Below are 16,065 nucleotides of genomic sequence, written 5' to 3'. Positions count from 1 at the left end.
CTTGATATTCTCCCAGTTCCAGTTCTAGTTGATCTTTACAGCGGTTGTATAGTATTCTTGACATGATCTTATACGTGCAGTCCAAAAGGGAAATTCCTCTATAGTTGTCTGGATTTGATTTTTCTCCTTTCTTATGTAATGGATGTATTATAGCAGTAGTCCAATTTTCTGGTAATTTCTCTTCATTCCAGATTTTTACTATGCATTGGTGTAATGCTATCTTTACTGGTTCTGCTGCATATTTCCAAAGTTCAGCAAACGTTTGATCTTCTCCACTTGCTTTGTAGATTTTGAGTTCTTTCAAAGCTCTGTAGACCTCATTAATTGTAGGTGGATTTATATTTTCTGCTGGTGTTTTAATTGGGGTTTCTGTGTTTATCTGAAGAAGTTCTGGGGGATCTTCACAATTTAGTAACTTGTTAAATGTTTCTGCTAGAATTTCTGTATTTTTACTATTGCTATGGGCTAGGTTATTATCTTTATCTTTTAACATTAATGTTGGAGGATCATATCTTTGTAATTGTCTGCCAAATATTTTGTAATAGTCTCTTGAGTTTGTTTTTTCACTATTTGTTTCTATCATTAGAAGTATATCTTTTTAGTACTGACATTTAACTCTCCTTATTATTTTTTGTGTTGTCTTCCTTTGTTTTGTGAGTTCCAAATATGATTGTTCTGTTTTTTCATTTTGATGCCTTAACCAGGCTTGGTGTCGATCCAACACTGCTTCATCACATTCATCGTTCCACCACTGGTGTTTTTTCTTTGGATTTATAGGGGCAACTTGTTCAGCTATTTGTTTCAATTTGGGAATTATTTCTTCCAGATCATCTGTTATTTTTATATCCCTGGTTTGTGCTTCATAATCCTCATTTTGTATCAGTTTATGAGGGCCATAGGTTCTCTTCTTCTTCTGGTGGGATTTTTTCTTTGTTAATGGGGTTAATTTAATTTTAATTTTTATCATGTAATGATCTGATCCGGTATCTGTCCCTCTCAGTACTTTCACATTGTAAATTTCCTTGTGGTAATTCTTATCCATGCAGACATGGTCCAGTTGCCATTCTCCTTTTTTCCAGTCTGGATGTTTCCAAGTTTTTAGTTTACTTGGTCTTCTCTTAAAATACGTCGACTTTTAGATCATGTCATGGTTTCTGCAAAATTCCACTAGTCTTATGCCATTTTTGTTTGTTCTTCTTTGTGCTGTCCATTTCCCTATTATGTCTCTATATCTCTTTTCCCTTCCTAACTGGGCATTGAAGTCTCCAATTAAAATTTTGATGTGATTTTTATTAATGTTATTCGTCGTTTGATCTAAGGGCTCCCAAAATTTTTCTACCTCTTCTCTGTGTTCTTTTTTATTATTTTTATCATTTGTTGGGCATGGGCATTTATTATTGTGTACATTTTATTTGCAGCTTTTAGAGTTAATGTTGAGAGCCTGGGAGATTGTGCTTTAAATTCTATTATGGACTCTATTATTTTCAGATTCACCACGAATCCTGTTCCAAATTGTGGACACTGTTTCATGACTCTTTTCCCTGGTATTCCCTTATAAATCCTATATCCTTGTGATTCTATTGGCTCCTGATCAGTATTTCTCATTTCTTGAAGTCCGGTTATGAGAATCCCCTTGCGATCCATTTCATCCGTCAGAATTTTGAGTTTGCCTGGTTGTATGAGGGAATTTATATTGTGTGTCGCAATGTAGTTTATTTGTCCTGTCTTGAGTTTTGGTCGTCTGTCTGTTTGGGGTATTTTCAGATGCTCCGACTCATCCAAGTTATCTTTCAGGTGACTGCCCACCGTATCCGAGTGCAGTCTTCCTTGGTTATTGCCAAGCGGTGGATTATTCCTTGAAAGATTTCCTTCCATGTTTGACTTTCAAAGGTAGTCAACCTTGTATGGAGCAAGCTCCGAGTTACAACTACGGTTGTTAGCCGTAGAGGTTGTTTAGTGTTTGGTCCGCGAGAGCTATTTTATTTCGCTCAAGTCCGCCGGTAAACCGGTGAGGACCCCCCTATCCGCCACCTGGGACGCGCCACGTCGGAGTATCACCTCTCCGCCTGCTACGACACCGTAGTAGGTTCGTGGATTTTCTCCTTTCATCAACTAAATTCAGTATCTCTTCTGTTACCCAAGGATTTCTATTAGCCCTTGTCTTTTTACCTACTTGATCCTCTGCTACCTTCACTATTTTGTCTCTCAAAACTACCGTAACACAACTAATACCAATACCAACAAAATTTCACAAAATTATTAGCTAAAACCAAAAATTCATGCAGCCACTGGAATATTCAACGAAGTTAAAACACTGAATGAAAATTTTACTGAAATATTTCACTAGAAATAATAAGAAACGTCAGCTGAAAACTAAAGCACGAAATTTACAAAACGACTTCGACGCACAGAAAACTCTAAAAAACACAGTGAGTGAACATTTCCAAAAGTTTATTAAATTGTTATTTCGCCACACAAACAGAATGAAACACTGCTGAAAACTATTAAATTTAATAACTGTATAACAGTGGACAAATAACTTTGTCAGTACTTAGTTTTATAACCGCTACAGCTGCTGTGGTTGACGATCTAACTTATCCCAATGGTGTGTCTTTGTCTTCAGGTTAGGGCGCTGAGCAGACCGGTCCATTTCAGGAATGTTCTTGTCCACAAGCCATTGCCTTACAGAGTCTGTTTTATGACAGGACGCATTGTAATGCTGATACATCAAACATCATGTCTTAACTGTTCCTTTACTGTGTGCAGAACACAATACTGTAAAATTTGTTCATATCCTTCCACAAGTAATGATTTTATAAGTGCATCAATGGGACCACACGTTAACCTCGAAAAACACTCCCATACCTTAACACCACCTACTTCACACTTCACTATTGACCCTACACATGATTGCAGGTAACGTTCTCCAGGCATTTGCCAAACCCAAATGCTTCCATCAGACTGCCACAGGGTGTAGCATAATTCATCAATCCAAGTCACTCGTTTCCAGTCATCGACTGTGCAGTGGCATTGCTTTGTACACCACTTCGAGTGTCACTTAATGCTCAGAGCCATTTGAACCATTTTTTCATGTTTGTCGGTAGTTTGTTTTATAAACTGTTGCACCAAGTTCATTTAAGGTATGTGTTGTTGAGAGGCCTATGTTGCTCTTTACTATCTCATTGGCCATTTGTTTATCTGACTTACTAGTTAGTAGTACCTTTATCTGCAAGGTTGGGTTATTGTGTTGTAGCGTGAGCGGATATAAGGAGGGAGTAAAGTATGTGTGTCACGGAAAGTTAGGCTAGCCTTGGCACTGCATTCTGCTTTATCATTTAGTACTGACTTCAGAAAAGTGTGACTTTCAAGGAGTTACTTGGACATTATACCGCATTCTTTTTAATGTCCTATACACAATTGCTGTGCTAGTTGGACTGTTGTTAGCACTTTGGGATTCACAAGTGATTCTTTCAGCTGATTTCATGCAATTGTTTGCAGCCTCTCTCTGCAGTGTGGGGTGGACCCTGTTCAGCAGTACATTGGGTCTGCCTGATCTTGGCAGTACATTGGGTCTGCCTGATCTTGGTTTATTTGTGGTTGTTCCTTCAGACTTCCCAATGACATCACCGGCAGTTGACTTGGGCAGCTTTAAAAGGATTGTAATGTCTCTGATGTTTTTATTACTCAGATAACGTGCAAAGCCTAGTTCACGTTCAAATTCACTAAGCTCTCCTGACAACCCATTCTGTTACTGCTTCATTTCTTATAACAAAATTCTTCTTGCCTTCTTTTATATTGGCAGCTCCACATCTCACTGCATGTAATACTCAAGTCAACATTATGTAAGGATGTCCAGATACTTTTGACATGTAGCATAGTCTGTTTGCTTAAGGATAGATGCATGAGGGGTAGAAATTGTAGAGAAAGACCAAGGTTTAAATACCATAAACAGGTTCAAGTGGATGTAGGTTGCAGTAGCTATGAAGAGGTGAAGATAGGTGGTAGACTAGCCTGAGGAACTACATTAAACCAGTCTTCGGACTGAAGACCACCACCACCACCACCACCACCACCACCACCACCAACAACAACAACAACAACAACAACAGCTTTTCCTCCTCCTTCTCTTCTTCTTCATTGACTGTTCATGTATGTCTACAAGGTCAGCATTGTTATATGGGTTTTGGCAATGTTTGTGACAGTTGATGGCAGATGCCCTTCCTGATGCCACCACTTCTCCAGGAATGGAATTTGTTTACCCCATCTGTCTGCATCTAAAATAGATCTCTTGTTCGAGTGTTGGATATTTTCTTAAGTATTTTTGTAGCCTGTATTTTAGGCTGGTCATGGGTACCAGCCTGGTGTCCACCTAAAAATTATGTCAAGGCTGGCCAGTTTGCCAGTCCTGTCCATTAATCTGTGACCTGAATAAAATCCATAGAAGTCTCCCCAACTCCTAGAAGTGGCATGCTAATGTGCTCAGCTATTCTGGTTGGTTCATGGCAAAAAAACAGTTTTACATATTTTACACAATTTTAATCCTCCACAGGTAAAAGTTTATCTTTATTAGCAGTCAATTCACTCTATGGTTGAAGATGAAACGTCTGTACTTCTTGTCATTAGTTGACTTTCATTATACATATTATAATGTGCCATCTTTTACTGCAGTACAGATCTCTAGATTTTTTTAAGGTCTGCAATAATTGCTTTTAGGTAATGCAGCAGACTCAGCAATGATACGTACCCAGCGAGAAGGTGCAGAGTATGAAACTGTGACTTTGAAATGGTGTACCCCTCGTGGTTGCAGTGCCGCTGAGATGCAGAATTGCACAGCTACTCACCGCATCACTCCTGTTGATGTGAACAGGTTGGTTTTAGTCTGTCCAGAATTACTGCTGTTGGATTCATTGGCTTCACATGTGCTGCACGGATTTTCTATAATATTCACATTTTGAAAAAGCTATAATGTATGTTATAGAAACAAGTTTTCTCATTTTCTTTGTTTGCGTAGCTTATAAGATCATAAAGAGCACATTTTTTAGGTAGCATGAAGAGCCAAGTGGAAGCTATTAGACTGTATATTTGTGCGTTGTAAAAGTGGCAAATTGTCAGTTCTTCCAACACAGGATGAACAGCAAGAAAACCAACAAACTGCAGGGACGAATTACTGACTGGAAATGGAAGAAAAAGTGTCCTATGAACATGTGCCCGGAAATTCATCATTGGCATGGTAGATGGCGCTGATGAAAGTTCCTCTGACTATATGCCATGTGTTCTTGTGTGATTGACACAACATACTGTAACCAGCAGAATGGTCCGGTATTTATGTCGGGAACAAGAAGAGATGGTGTTTGTGTGTGGCCAAGTAGGTGGAAATGGTAGAGAGGCACCATGGCAATACCAAAGTAAGTACCCTGTGGTTATTCCCTCAGACTTCATAGTCACAACACCAACAGTTGACTTGGGAAACTTTAAAAGGGTTATGATGTCTCTGATGTATTTATTACTCAGGTAACATTCAGCGACTAGTTCACATTCAAAATCACTAAGCTCTCCTCGTGACCCATTCCGTTGTTACTGCTTCACTGCTTACAACACCATACTTTTTGCCTTCTTTTATATTGGTAGGTCTGCATCTCATTAAATGTAAGGGTGTCCAGATTCTTTTGATCATGTAGTATGTTTGTTTAAGGATAGGTGTATGAGGGGTAAAAATTGTAGAGTAAGCTCAAGGCTTGAATACAATAAACAGGTTCAAATGGATGTAGGTTGCCTTAGTTATGCAGAGGTGAAGATAGATGATAGACTAGCATGAAGAGCTATATTAAACCAGTCTCTTGACTGCCTGGAGGCAGCACAGCTGTAGCAAAATGAAGTATCCTCAAGGCGCCAACCACATCAAACCGGCAAACTACCTATAGAACTCGGTCCTCTAGATCTGGTGAACACACAGTCCACTGCCTCCCTGCATATTCATCTGTCTGAAAGAACTTGCAATTACACAAACGCCCAGAAGTAACTAAAATAAATATTGTGTGATGTGGTTGGTGCCTTTGAGGGTACTTATTTTTGTATAGCAGTGGTGCCTCTCAACTGTTTCCATCTGCTTGGCTGTACACAAACACCATCTTTACTTGTTCCCGATGTGAACCAGTACGCTAAATCAATCACACAGCCTGTAAAACACAAGAACACATGTCACAATGTCAGAAGAAATTTTATTTCTCAGCCCCATCTATGGCAACGATGCATTTCCAGACACATGTTCATACGACCTTTTTTCCTCCGTTTCTAGTCAGGAATTGTCCCTGTAGTTTGTCAGTTTTGTTAATGTTCACCCTATATGTTTTGGAAGATGATAGTTGTAGGTAATGCAGAACACTTTCTGTAATTGTCATTTGATTTTCGTGCTTATTAAATATGTGTTTATAGGGACCTTCAAAAAGTGCACCAGTTCGGAATCACATAATATATTTTTATTTGTTGATTGTGTATCATTTCAGTTTGCATAATCATTTTGATTATTGCTTCAATCTGAATTTCTCACATTTCTTCATTGTGTGTATAACCATGGAGCAGTTTACTATTCTGCAGTGTGTGATTATAATAAAGCATTTTATCAGAAGGGAAAAAGTTATGCAGCAACTGTGAGACGTCTTTTTGCAATTCTAGGGTGCAATGAAGCACCAATAAATCAACAGTTCACAGACTTATTTAAAGTTCAATAAAACAGGTTAACAGTGAACAATAAGAGTTCTCGGCACACTAGTTTTGGTCTATCTGTGCAAAACATTCAAAACATTGTGGTGGTTTGTGTTAAGGTGTTTTTTTGGTGCAGTGTAGTTGGTTCTATGCTTTTCCCAAGAGTTCAGCATATCAGTGTGGCAGATTCTCTGGCATGATCTCCATTACCGCCCTTACAGAATACAGTTAACACAGCAACTGAGAGAAGTCAGATATGAGAAAAGGCAACATTTTTTTGACTGGTTTCTAAGAAAACAGCAATTTTGTGAGGATCTTCGTCTTTAGTGACATATCACATTCCACTTAAATGGGTTTCTGAATAAACAGAACTGTTGCTTGTAGCTGTCAGAAAATCCTTGCCTGGTTCAAGATAGGGAAATGCATCCACGGTGAGTGACAGTTTGTTGTGGCTTTTGGGTGGTTGGCATCAATGGCCCTTTTTTTTTATTTTAAGGTGAGCGAGGACAAGCTGTGACAGTTAATAGAAACAGATACCATGTCATGGTAAGAGATTTTTTATGGCTTCATCTCATTGTAATAGATGTCCAAGTTTTGGTTCCAGCAGGATGATGCCAACTGTCACTCTCATGATGAAACAATTGAGTTATTCCACAAGCGTTTTTTGGATTGCCTCATCTCATGTAATGGTGACCAACAATAGCCACCAAGGTCATGGCACTTAACCTCTTGAGATTATTTCTTTGGGTTTATCTTAATTTGTTAGTGTACGGTCCATAAATCCCAAAATATCTGTGAGTTAAAGGAGAAAATTTGGTGGTGTAATACAAGAGGAGTCTTGCAAGTAGTTCAAAGAGAATTTCATGGACGAACTTCTTATGTGTGAGTGCAGTAGAGGAGGTCATATGCTAGGCATCATTTTCCATACTTGAAATGGGAAGTTGTGATGAACATGTTCATTTAATTTGTTAATGTGTTTTGAAAATACAAAGCTCAAAATTTGATGTTTCAAAAGTGGCACACTTTTTCAAGGACTCTATATATACATACATTCCTGGTTCTGTCATTATTGCCAATGAACAATGCCTGAAAAGGAGAAAATCAGTATCCCAGAACAGTGAAAAAATTTAATCTCAACATTATTGCAGTTTCTAGGAATTGTTATTGTGATGTATTCATTAGTTGAATTATGCTGGAGTTGTATTACACTGTATCTGAAAGAGAGGAAACAGAAAACCAACAGCAGAAACATTCTCTACAAAGACAAACACAGTGTAGAATGTACATTAGTTAAGAGAATCAGAAGAACTCAACAATAAGCAAGTGCATATTAATGCTGTAACTTAAAGCATTTATTTACATTGTAAAAACACTTATCAACAGGAAATGATTTTAACCCTGCTCGAAAAACCATTTCTGACTCTATTCTCTTTATGTATGTTGGCAGTTCATTATAAAGAATGACACCAAAGTGTGTTTGAGTACATGTTGTTCTAACATGTTCTATGTGGAGCGACCGACAGTTGCGAGTATTAGCACTGTGGTAGTTGGAGTTTGTTTACAGGTCACCAAGACTAGCTCTTGTCATCAACACAGAAGGAATGTACAGTGAGCAAACAAAACTTTTTAAATAGGGGCTTCCAGTGAGACCTCGCAGAGCTGTGTGGCAAGGTTCAGATGTAATGTAAAAATTTCATGTAATCGACTATTAATTTTAACCCAACTATTCCACAAGCTACAAGGGACTGGAAGTAACCATAATAATCCATTCTAGCACCATCTGGGGAGCAAACGTTAGAAATAATTCGCAGAGCACAACATGCAGAACTGAGTCCTGGGAGAGTTTAGTTGCATGATCTTTCCACTTGTAGTCTTGTTCAACATACTTACCAGTTCTATGCATCGTACCCTTTCTAACACAGTTCGGCTAAGTACCAGATGGAGATCTTTGGTTTTGATTCATCTTCTCAAATTGTTCATAGTTCGTTTTTCTCACATTAAGGGTCAACCTACTGGCAGTGAACCATGAATGCAAGGACTTGAGAACTTGTTCAGTTGTAGTGGACAGATATTCTTCCACATCAGTTCCTATTACACTAATGTCATCTGCAAACAGCATGATCTTGGCTGCAGCTTCTGAGGTGTGTATGCCATTTATATAAATGAGGAACTGAAGGTGGCCTAACACACTGCCCTGGGGTGCACCTATTTTGACCTTCCTTGGATCAGGTATTAATTTGATTTTGTGGTTAGTATGAACTGATGTGAGCTCCACAACCTCTGATCTACTTTGCAAAAGTGATTGAACCCACTTATTTTCTTTTCTGTTTATCCCCATTGCTTCCAGCTTATCTAAAAGAATTTCATAACTAACCATATTGGAAGCTTTGGAAAGATCTAATTATACTGTTATGTGACAAGGATATGTTGTACCATCGACTGTGCTTTTTGATGTGCTGCTAAAGAATAAGTCTGTCATACTTTCTGGGAAGTCTTCAGTTAATCTTGGATAGTACTATAGATTCAGATTGGTTCACAAAAGAACTGATTTACTACATTTGTGATATACAATAAAATTAACAATTTAATCTTAGGTGTCTCCCATAGATTCTTATTGTCAATCATTATTGTTTTTACTTATTGCTTCATAATAAAGAGTTAAGTAAATCGTTGGTTGAATTTTTCTAGCATACTGCATCATTCTTTTTGTGCTAATTGGCTACCACATCCCATAGTGTACCATGTGGTACACTGAGCTCCAGTGCTAGTGCTCAGTTTATGAAACAATAATAAAATTTTTCTATCTTGTGTTGTACTCTCTACACACTTATAAGAAATATCGTCACTGTAACCACAAATACCACAAATTTCAAACTATCATCTCAAGGTCTGCCAACACAGTTGCTTGTTATCTTCTTGACAGTTTTATGTTTCTTTTTTCTTTCACAAAATTATATCTTTGTAAATTTTTTGGGCATGGCACTGATCACAATGAACAGTAATGAAATATTAAACAGAATAGTTTTGATCACATAAAAACACTTTTATTCATGAGTGGTGACTGGTTTTGATAGTACAGTAGACACCAGTGCGTAGTATCCACAGTTCCTGCTACATGCCATTGTCTCCACATGTTATCATTGGAGTATGATCTGAAGATGATCGATATCAGGTTGAAAATGGTCACAACTTATGAATTAATGTGTTTTTACGTGGTCAGGACTGTTCTATATAAAAAATATTACCTGAACACATACTGGAAATCCTTGGTTAATAGTCTGATATGAATACTTTTTTCTCTTGTTTTTATCAGAGTTTTGTATTACTGCTATGTAGTGTATGTTAGAGTTCTGTAACAGTAACCAATCATTTCAGAAGTATGTTCTTTGGTTGGAATTATGCACAACACATTCACTTTTAATGTACAGAACACAGCCATAGATTGTATATTGTTTCATTTATTTTGACTAGTTTCACACATCAGATGTGAGCATCTACAGGTCTGAGCTTTGCATGTGATGCACTGTGCAATGTAGGATTTGTTCACCAGGTCTTTTGTTGCGTACTTTGGAATAATGCTGTGCAGCAGGCAATTGCAGTTAAATTTAATCAACATGTTGACTTGGATCAACTTTAATTTCAGTCATAAATATTTATGAACATCTTCCCAAGCCTGATTGGGCACAAACATTGCAGACACAGCTGTCTCGTATCGTACTTGCACAGCTCATTACGTACAAAGCTGAGATGCAAGTGTGCTTAAGTTTGATTAGTGAAACTGATCAAAACCAATCATCATATGACGTGGCTGTTACACTGCCTAACAAGAAAAGTGAAGCACATAGAAGACATGGCTGAATGTCAATGTAATTTTATACACAAACACACCAACAGCGAGTCTGAAAATGATTAGAGTTGTGATTCTCTGTGATAGGTAGAATGGCCACCAGTGTGCATTAGTGTTGTTCGTGAATCACCTAAAACTTGCGCTGCAAATACTGTGGAAATGGAAAGTGCTATTGATGTGAGGTTTTCACAGAATGTATTGGTAGTCTGGGGTTGTACTGTTAGTCAATCAACAGATTGTAATAATACTTAGAAGGTGTATATTTTGTGCAAACATAATTTTTTAAATGGAACAATGCCTATTGACATTAACAAATGCAAAGTAGGGTAAATTGGAAGGTCAGTGGTGTTTGTTACAGGAGTCTAGTGCGAGTCATTTTTGAGGTATCATATATTGGAAATTTCCCACACTGACACTTGTACAATACCTAAAGAACAGCACAAGTGCATACACTAGTTATGTGGATTCTGACCAGTAATGAAACAGTTGACCACCACAGTTTATGTTCAAAATGACCACCAGCAGTGGAAATACATACTTCCATTCTGGTATGGAATAACAGCTGCGCACATGCTGGCATTTCAGCGGAGATATCCGAGCAGGTTGCAGTAATATGCTGTTGCATGTAATTGGGAATAAGTCATGTGTTCTTGTAGATAACGTCTTTCACCTTTCCCCACAGAAAAAAGTGTACAGGCGTCAAATCTACAGAATAGACTGGGCAAGGTAAAAGTCCACTGCATCAAATCCAACAATTTGGAAACAGTTCATTAGGCATGCTGTAGTTCTTCTTGCAGTATGGGCTGGACAGCCATCATTTTGGTACCACATGTTCTTCGTGGTTTCCAGAGGAATGTCTTCTAGCATCTGTAGAGGATGGTCTGTTAGGAGGTTTCGGTACTTGTGCTTGTACAGTGTTCTGTCTATGAAAAATGGGCCTGTGATCTGATGGTTCACTCTCCCACACTACACATTAACACTTCATGGATGCTGCCATTCTGCCTGACATAACTAATGGGGATTGTCAACAGACCAATAGTGCATGTTCTGCAGTTTACCTGGCCCCCATGGTTGTTAAATGTGACTTCATCACTAAAGAAGGTACATGTCACATCTAGAGTATCCTGTCTCAATGTCCATGTACAGAAGATAACATGGTTCTGATAGTTTGTTTTCATGCAGCTCGTGATGGAGAGAGGTGTGTTACGGATGGAACCTGTTTTGATGGAAAATGCCTAGGACACAAGCTTCATGCCACTTCCTCATGCGATTGTGCGGGAGCTAATGTGCATACCAGCTGCTGCAGAAGCAGCAGCAGCAGCAGCAGCCGCAGCAACATTTATTTTCCCCTCTTGTGTAGTCACTGTCTCTTTCTGTTACATTGTCTAAGTTTTGCACTACCACCTTCATGTAAATAGTTTAAGAGAGATTGTTGATGTCTATTGGGATATCTTGCCACATACACCAAACAAAAACAAACTGCATTTTTCCTACTCCTTCCATACACTATGAGCATGTCAGCTTTTTCTGCGTTGGTAAATCCCATCATCCATTCATGACCTACTACTTGGACTATCACACACTAACTGTCTAGCAAGCCGCAGTGCACTCAAGGAGCACACAGGCACACTGTAAAAAACATAACAATGTTGTACCTAGCAAATACAAAGGGTGAATGTCACAAACAAATGTCACTTTGGGAAGTTTTCAAAACACGATATCTTGTAAATGTCTCACACTAGACTCCTGCAACAAACATCACTGACATTCTAATTTATCGTACTTCTAGTTTGTTAATGTCAACAGGCATTGTTCCATCTAATAAAATATATGTTTGCACAAAAATACACTTTCTAAGTATTATTACAATCTGTTTATTGGCTAACAATATGAGCCCCTGTCTGCCAGTCCATTCTGTGGAAACCGCTCATGAATAGCACATTTCATTTTCACAATATTTGCGGTACACGTTTTAGATGATTCACCCTGTAGAAGAGGCATAAATGGTATCAGATATTGAGTGTTCACTGTGAAGCACACAGAGAAGCCATGTACTTGTGTGTGACAGCCATATCAGCACCTGATAGAGTTTGAAAGTGGCATCATTGTAGCTCTCCATTTGACTAGCAAGTCAAATTGTGTAATATCCAGATTTTTGGGGCGTTTGGATGCAACAGTGACCTAATCTTGCCAGGTAAAATAAATGCATAAATAAATAAAAATAAATCTTGAACTGCCTGAGAGTGAGGGCAGCCATACTTGTCATTAATGTTCTGGTTGACGACATTTAACCATAACAAGTATTGCTGTATTATGCACCAGGCACTTTGTAGCTCCTTCACATCTGCACCTGCCATCAGAGAACAAGCAGCTGACTCCCTGTGACATACTGTGGCATATTGCACCATTGGTCAGAGACTAGCAACAACCAGACTATGGAATTACGGTCCAATGCATAGGCTGCCGTTAACACTACAATGCAAATGGCTGCAATTGGAGCAGTGCGGTGACCGGGAAGCATTGACAGCTGATGAATGGTATCACATCATGTTCAGAGATGAATTTTGGTGCTGCACTGCCCCTGAAAATAGCTTCATTTCATGAACTGTTCTAATTATTGAACAAATCAGCTCACTCTCTTCAGTTGTGGTATCAGACCTTTCTACAAAAATGAAGCTGCAGAGAGAAAGGTTGTGTCATAGACTGGCTGTTTGATAAATGGGATTGCAGTCTGTGAAACTAGGGGAGATCTGGGAAACTGAAAACACCTTTTGAGCGAAGGAATAGTCGGAGCGCTACTTATTATTTTCAAACCCTTCCCCTCCAACTTTTTTTGCCTTTCATGTATACATATTTGTAATTTTATAATGGTTTATTTGAATATATATGGCATTTTTTCCCCAAATCTTTGTATTCCTAAACTTACTGAAGCAGCTACATTTCTTTAAATTTTAACTGTGTTACATAACGTTATTTCCACCATTTTACTTAACCGTGTCATAAAACGGTAAAATCAGTTTTGACAAAATTGATTCTCAATGCAAGTACCATAAGAAAAGACTGTATGAAAAAAATGTATTTTTTTACTTTAGGGCGCGGTTTTATGGCCATACTTATGTGTGTTGTTACTCTTCTGCAGATTTCATACACAGTAGTGAAAAAACAATTCAGTTGTACAGCAGCAGAAAATATGTTACTTCATATATTCTTTACTTTCCCAAATCAAATTTTATCTTCAGCATAGAGTCTTGAGAAAGAAACATTTTTTGTTTGCTTGTATTTTAAAGTCAACTCTTGCTATCAGTTGTGCATTTCCTGTAATTAGAGATGTGAACAAAATTTTTATTATGGCATAATTTTCCCAATTTTGAATGAAAAATGAATGTTCATGTACTAAAGGGTTCTTATTAAGAAGCTTTATTAAAGAATTATATACAATAAAGTCTTACTTAGATTGTTGTTGTTGTTGTTGTGGTCTTCAGTCCAGAGACTGGTTTGATGCAGCTCTCCATGCTACTCTATCCTGTGCAAGCTTCTTCATCTCCCAGTACCTACTGCAACCTACATCCTTCTGAATCTGCTCAGTATATTCATCTCTCTTCTCCCTCTACAATTTTTACCCTCCACACTGCCCTCCAATACTAAATTGGTGATCCCTTGATGCCTCAGAACATGTCCTACCAACCGATTCCTTCTTCTAGTCAAGTTGTGCCACAAATTTCTCTTCTCCCCAATTCTGTTCAATACCTTCTCATTAGCTATGTGGTCTACACATCTAATCTTCAGTATTCTTCTGTAGCACTACATTTCGAAAGCTTCTATTCTCTTCTTGTCTAAACTATTTATTGTCCACATTTCACTTACATACATGGCTACACTCCATACAAATACTTTCACAAACGACTTCCTCACACTTAAATCTATACTCGATGTTAGCAAATTTCTCTTCTTCAGAAACAATTTCCTTGCCATTGCCAGTCTACACTTTATGTCCTCTCTACTTCGACCGTCATCAGTTATTTTGCTCCCCAAATACCAAAATTCATTTACTATTTTAAGTGTCTCATTTCCTAATCTAATTCCCTCAGCATCACCCAATTTAATTTGACTACATTCCATTATCCTCATTTTGCTTTTGTTGATGTTCATCTTATATCCTCCTTTCAAGACACTGTCCATTCCATTCAACTGTTCTTCCAGTTCCTTTGCTGTCTCTGACAGAATTACAATGTCATTGGCAAACCTGAAAGTTTTTATTTCTTCTCCATGGATTTTAATTCCTACTCTGAATTTTGCTTTTGTTTCCTTTACTGCTTGCTCGATATACAGATTGAATAATATCGGGGAGAGGCTACAACCCTGTCTCACTCCGTTCTCAACCACTGCTCCCCTTTCGTGGCCCTCAACTCTTGTAACTGCCTTCTGGTTTCTGTACAAATTGTAAATAGCCTTTCTCTCCCTTTATTTGACCCGTGCCACCTTCAGAATTTGAAAGAGAGTATTCCATTCAACGTTGTCAAAGGCTTTCTCTAAGTCTACAAATGCTAGAAGTGTAGATCTGCCTTTCCTTAATCTATTTTTAAGATAAGTCGTAGGGTAAGTATTGCTTCACGTGTTCCGACATTTGTACGGAATCCAAACTGATATTCCCCGAGGTCGGCTTGTACCAGTTTTTCCATTCGTCTGTAAAGAATTCGTGTTAGTGTTTTGTAGCCATGACTTATTAAACTGATTGTTCGGTAATTTTCACATCTGTCAGCACCTGCTTTCTTTGGGATTGGAATTATTATATTCTTCTTGAAGTCTGAGGGTATTTCGCCTGTTTTATATATCTTGCTCACCAGATGATAGAGTTCTGTCAGGGCTGCCTCTCCCAAGGTTATCAGTGGTTCTAATGGAATGTTGTCTACTCCTGGGGCCTTGTTTCAACTTAGATCTTTCAGTGCTCTGTCAAACTCTTCACGCAGTATTGTATCTTCCATATGATCTTCAACTGCATGCTCTTCCATTTCCATAATATTGTTCTCAAGTACGTCGCCCTTGTACAGACCTTCTATATACTCCTTCCACCTTTCTGCTTTCCCTTCTTTGCTTAGAACTTGGTTTCTATCTGAGCTCTTGATATTCATACGAGTGGTTCTCTTTTCTCTAAAGGTCTCTTTAATTTTTCTGTGGGCAGTATCTATCTTACAGCTTGTGGTATATGCCTCTACATCCTTACATTTACCTCTAGCTGTCCCTGCTAAGACATTTTGCACTTCCTGTCGATCTCATTTTTGAGACGTTTGTATTCCTTTTTGCCTGCTTCATTTATTGAATTTTTGTATTTTCAGTTACCCAAGGATTTTTACTGGCCCTTATCTTTTTACCTACTTGATCCTCTGCTGCCTTCACTATTTCATCTCTCAAAGCTACCCATTCTTCATCTACTTTATTTTTTTCCCCCAGTCTTGTCAATTGTTCCCTAATGATCTCCCTGAAACTCTCCACAACCTCTGGTTCTGCCAGTTTATCCA

The 16,065-nt window shown here is 38.2% G+C and overlaps 1 protein-coding gene across 1 annotated transcript in view; it reads left to right on the top strand.

Moving 5' to 3' along the window:
* LOC126236450 (integrator complex subunit 13) overlaps positions 1-16,065 on the top strand; it is a 242,279-nt gene that overhangs the window by 76,951 nt on the left and 149,263 nt on the right. The window contains exon 7 of the mRNA XM_049945769.1: positions 4,714-4,867. Within this exon, the coding sequence (XP_049801726.1) occupies positions 4,714-4,867 (154 nt within the window). The remainder of the gene's footprint in view (positions 1-4,713; positions 4,868-16,065) is intronic.

The sequence above is a fragment of the Schistocerca nitens genome, chromosome 2 (genome assembly GCF_023898315.1).
Source record: "Schistocerca nitens isolate TAMUIC-IGC-003100 chromosome 2, iqSchNite1.1, whole genome shotgun sequence".
In the NCBI taxonomy this organism is placed as follows: Eukaryota; Metazoa; Arthropoda; class Insecta; order Orthoptera; family Acrididae; genus Schistocerca; species Schistocerca nitens.
The sequence above is the reverse complement of the archived record's forward strand: the minus strand, read 5'-3'. Positions and strand labels throughout refer to the sequence as shown.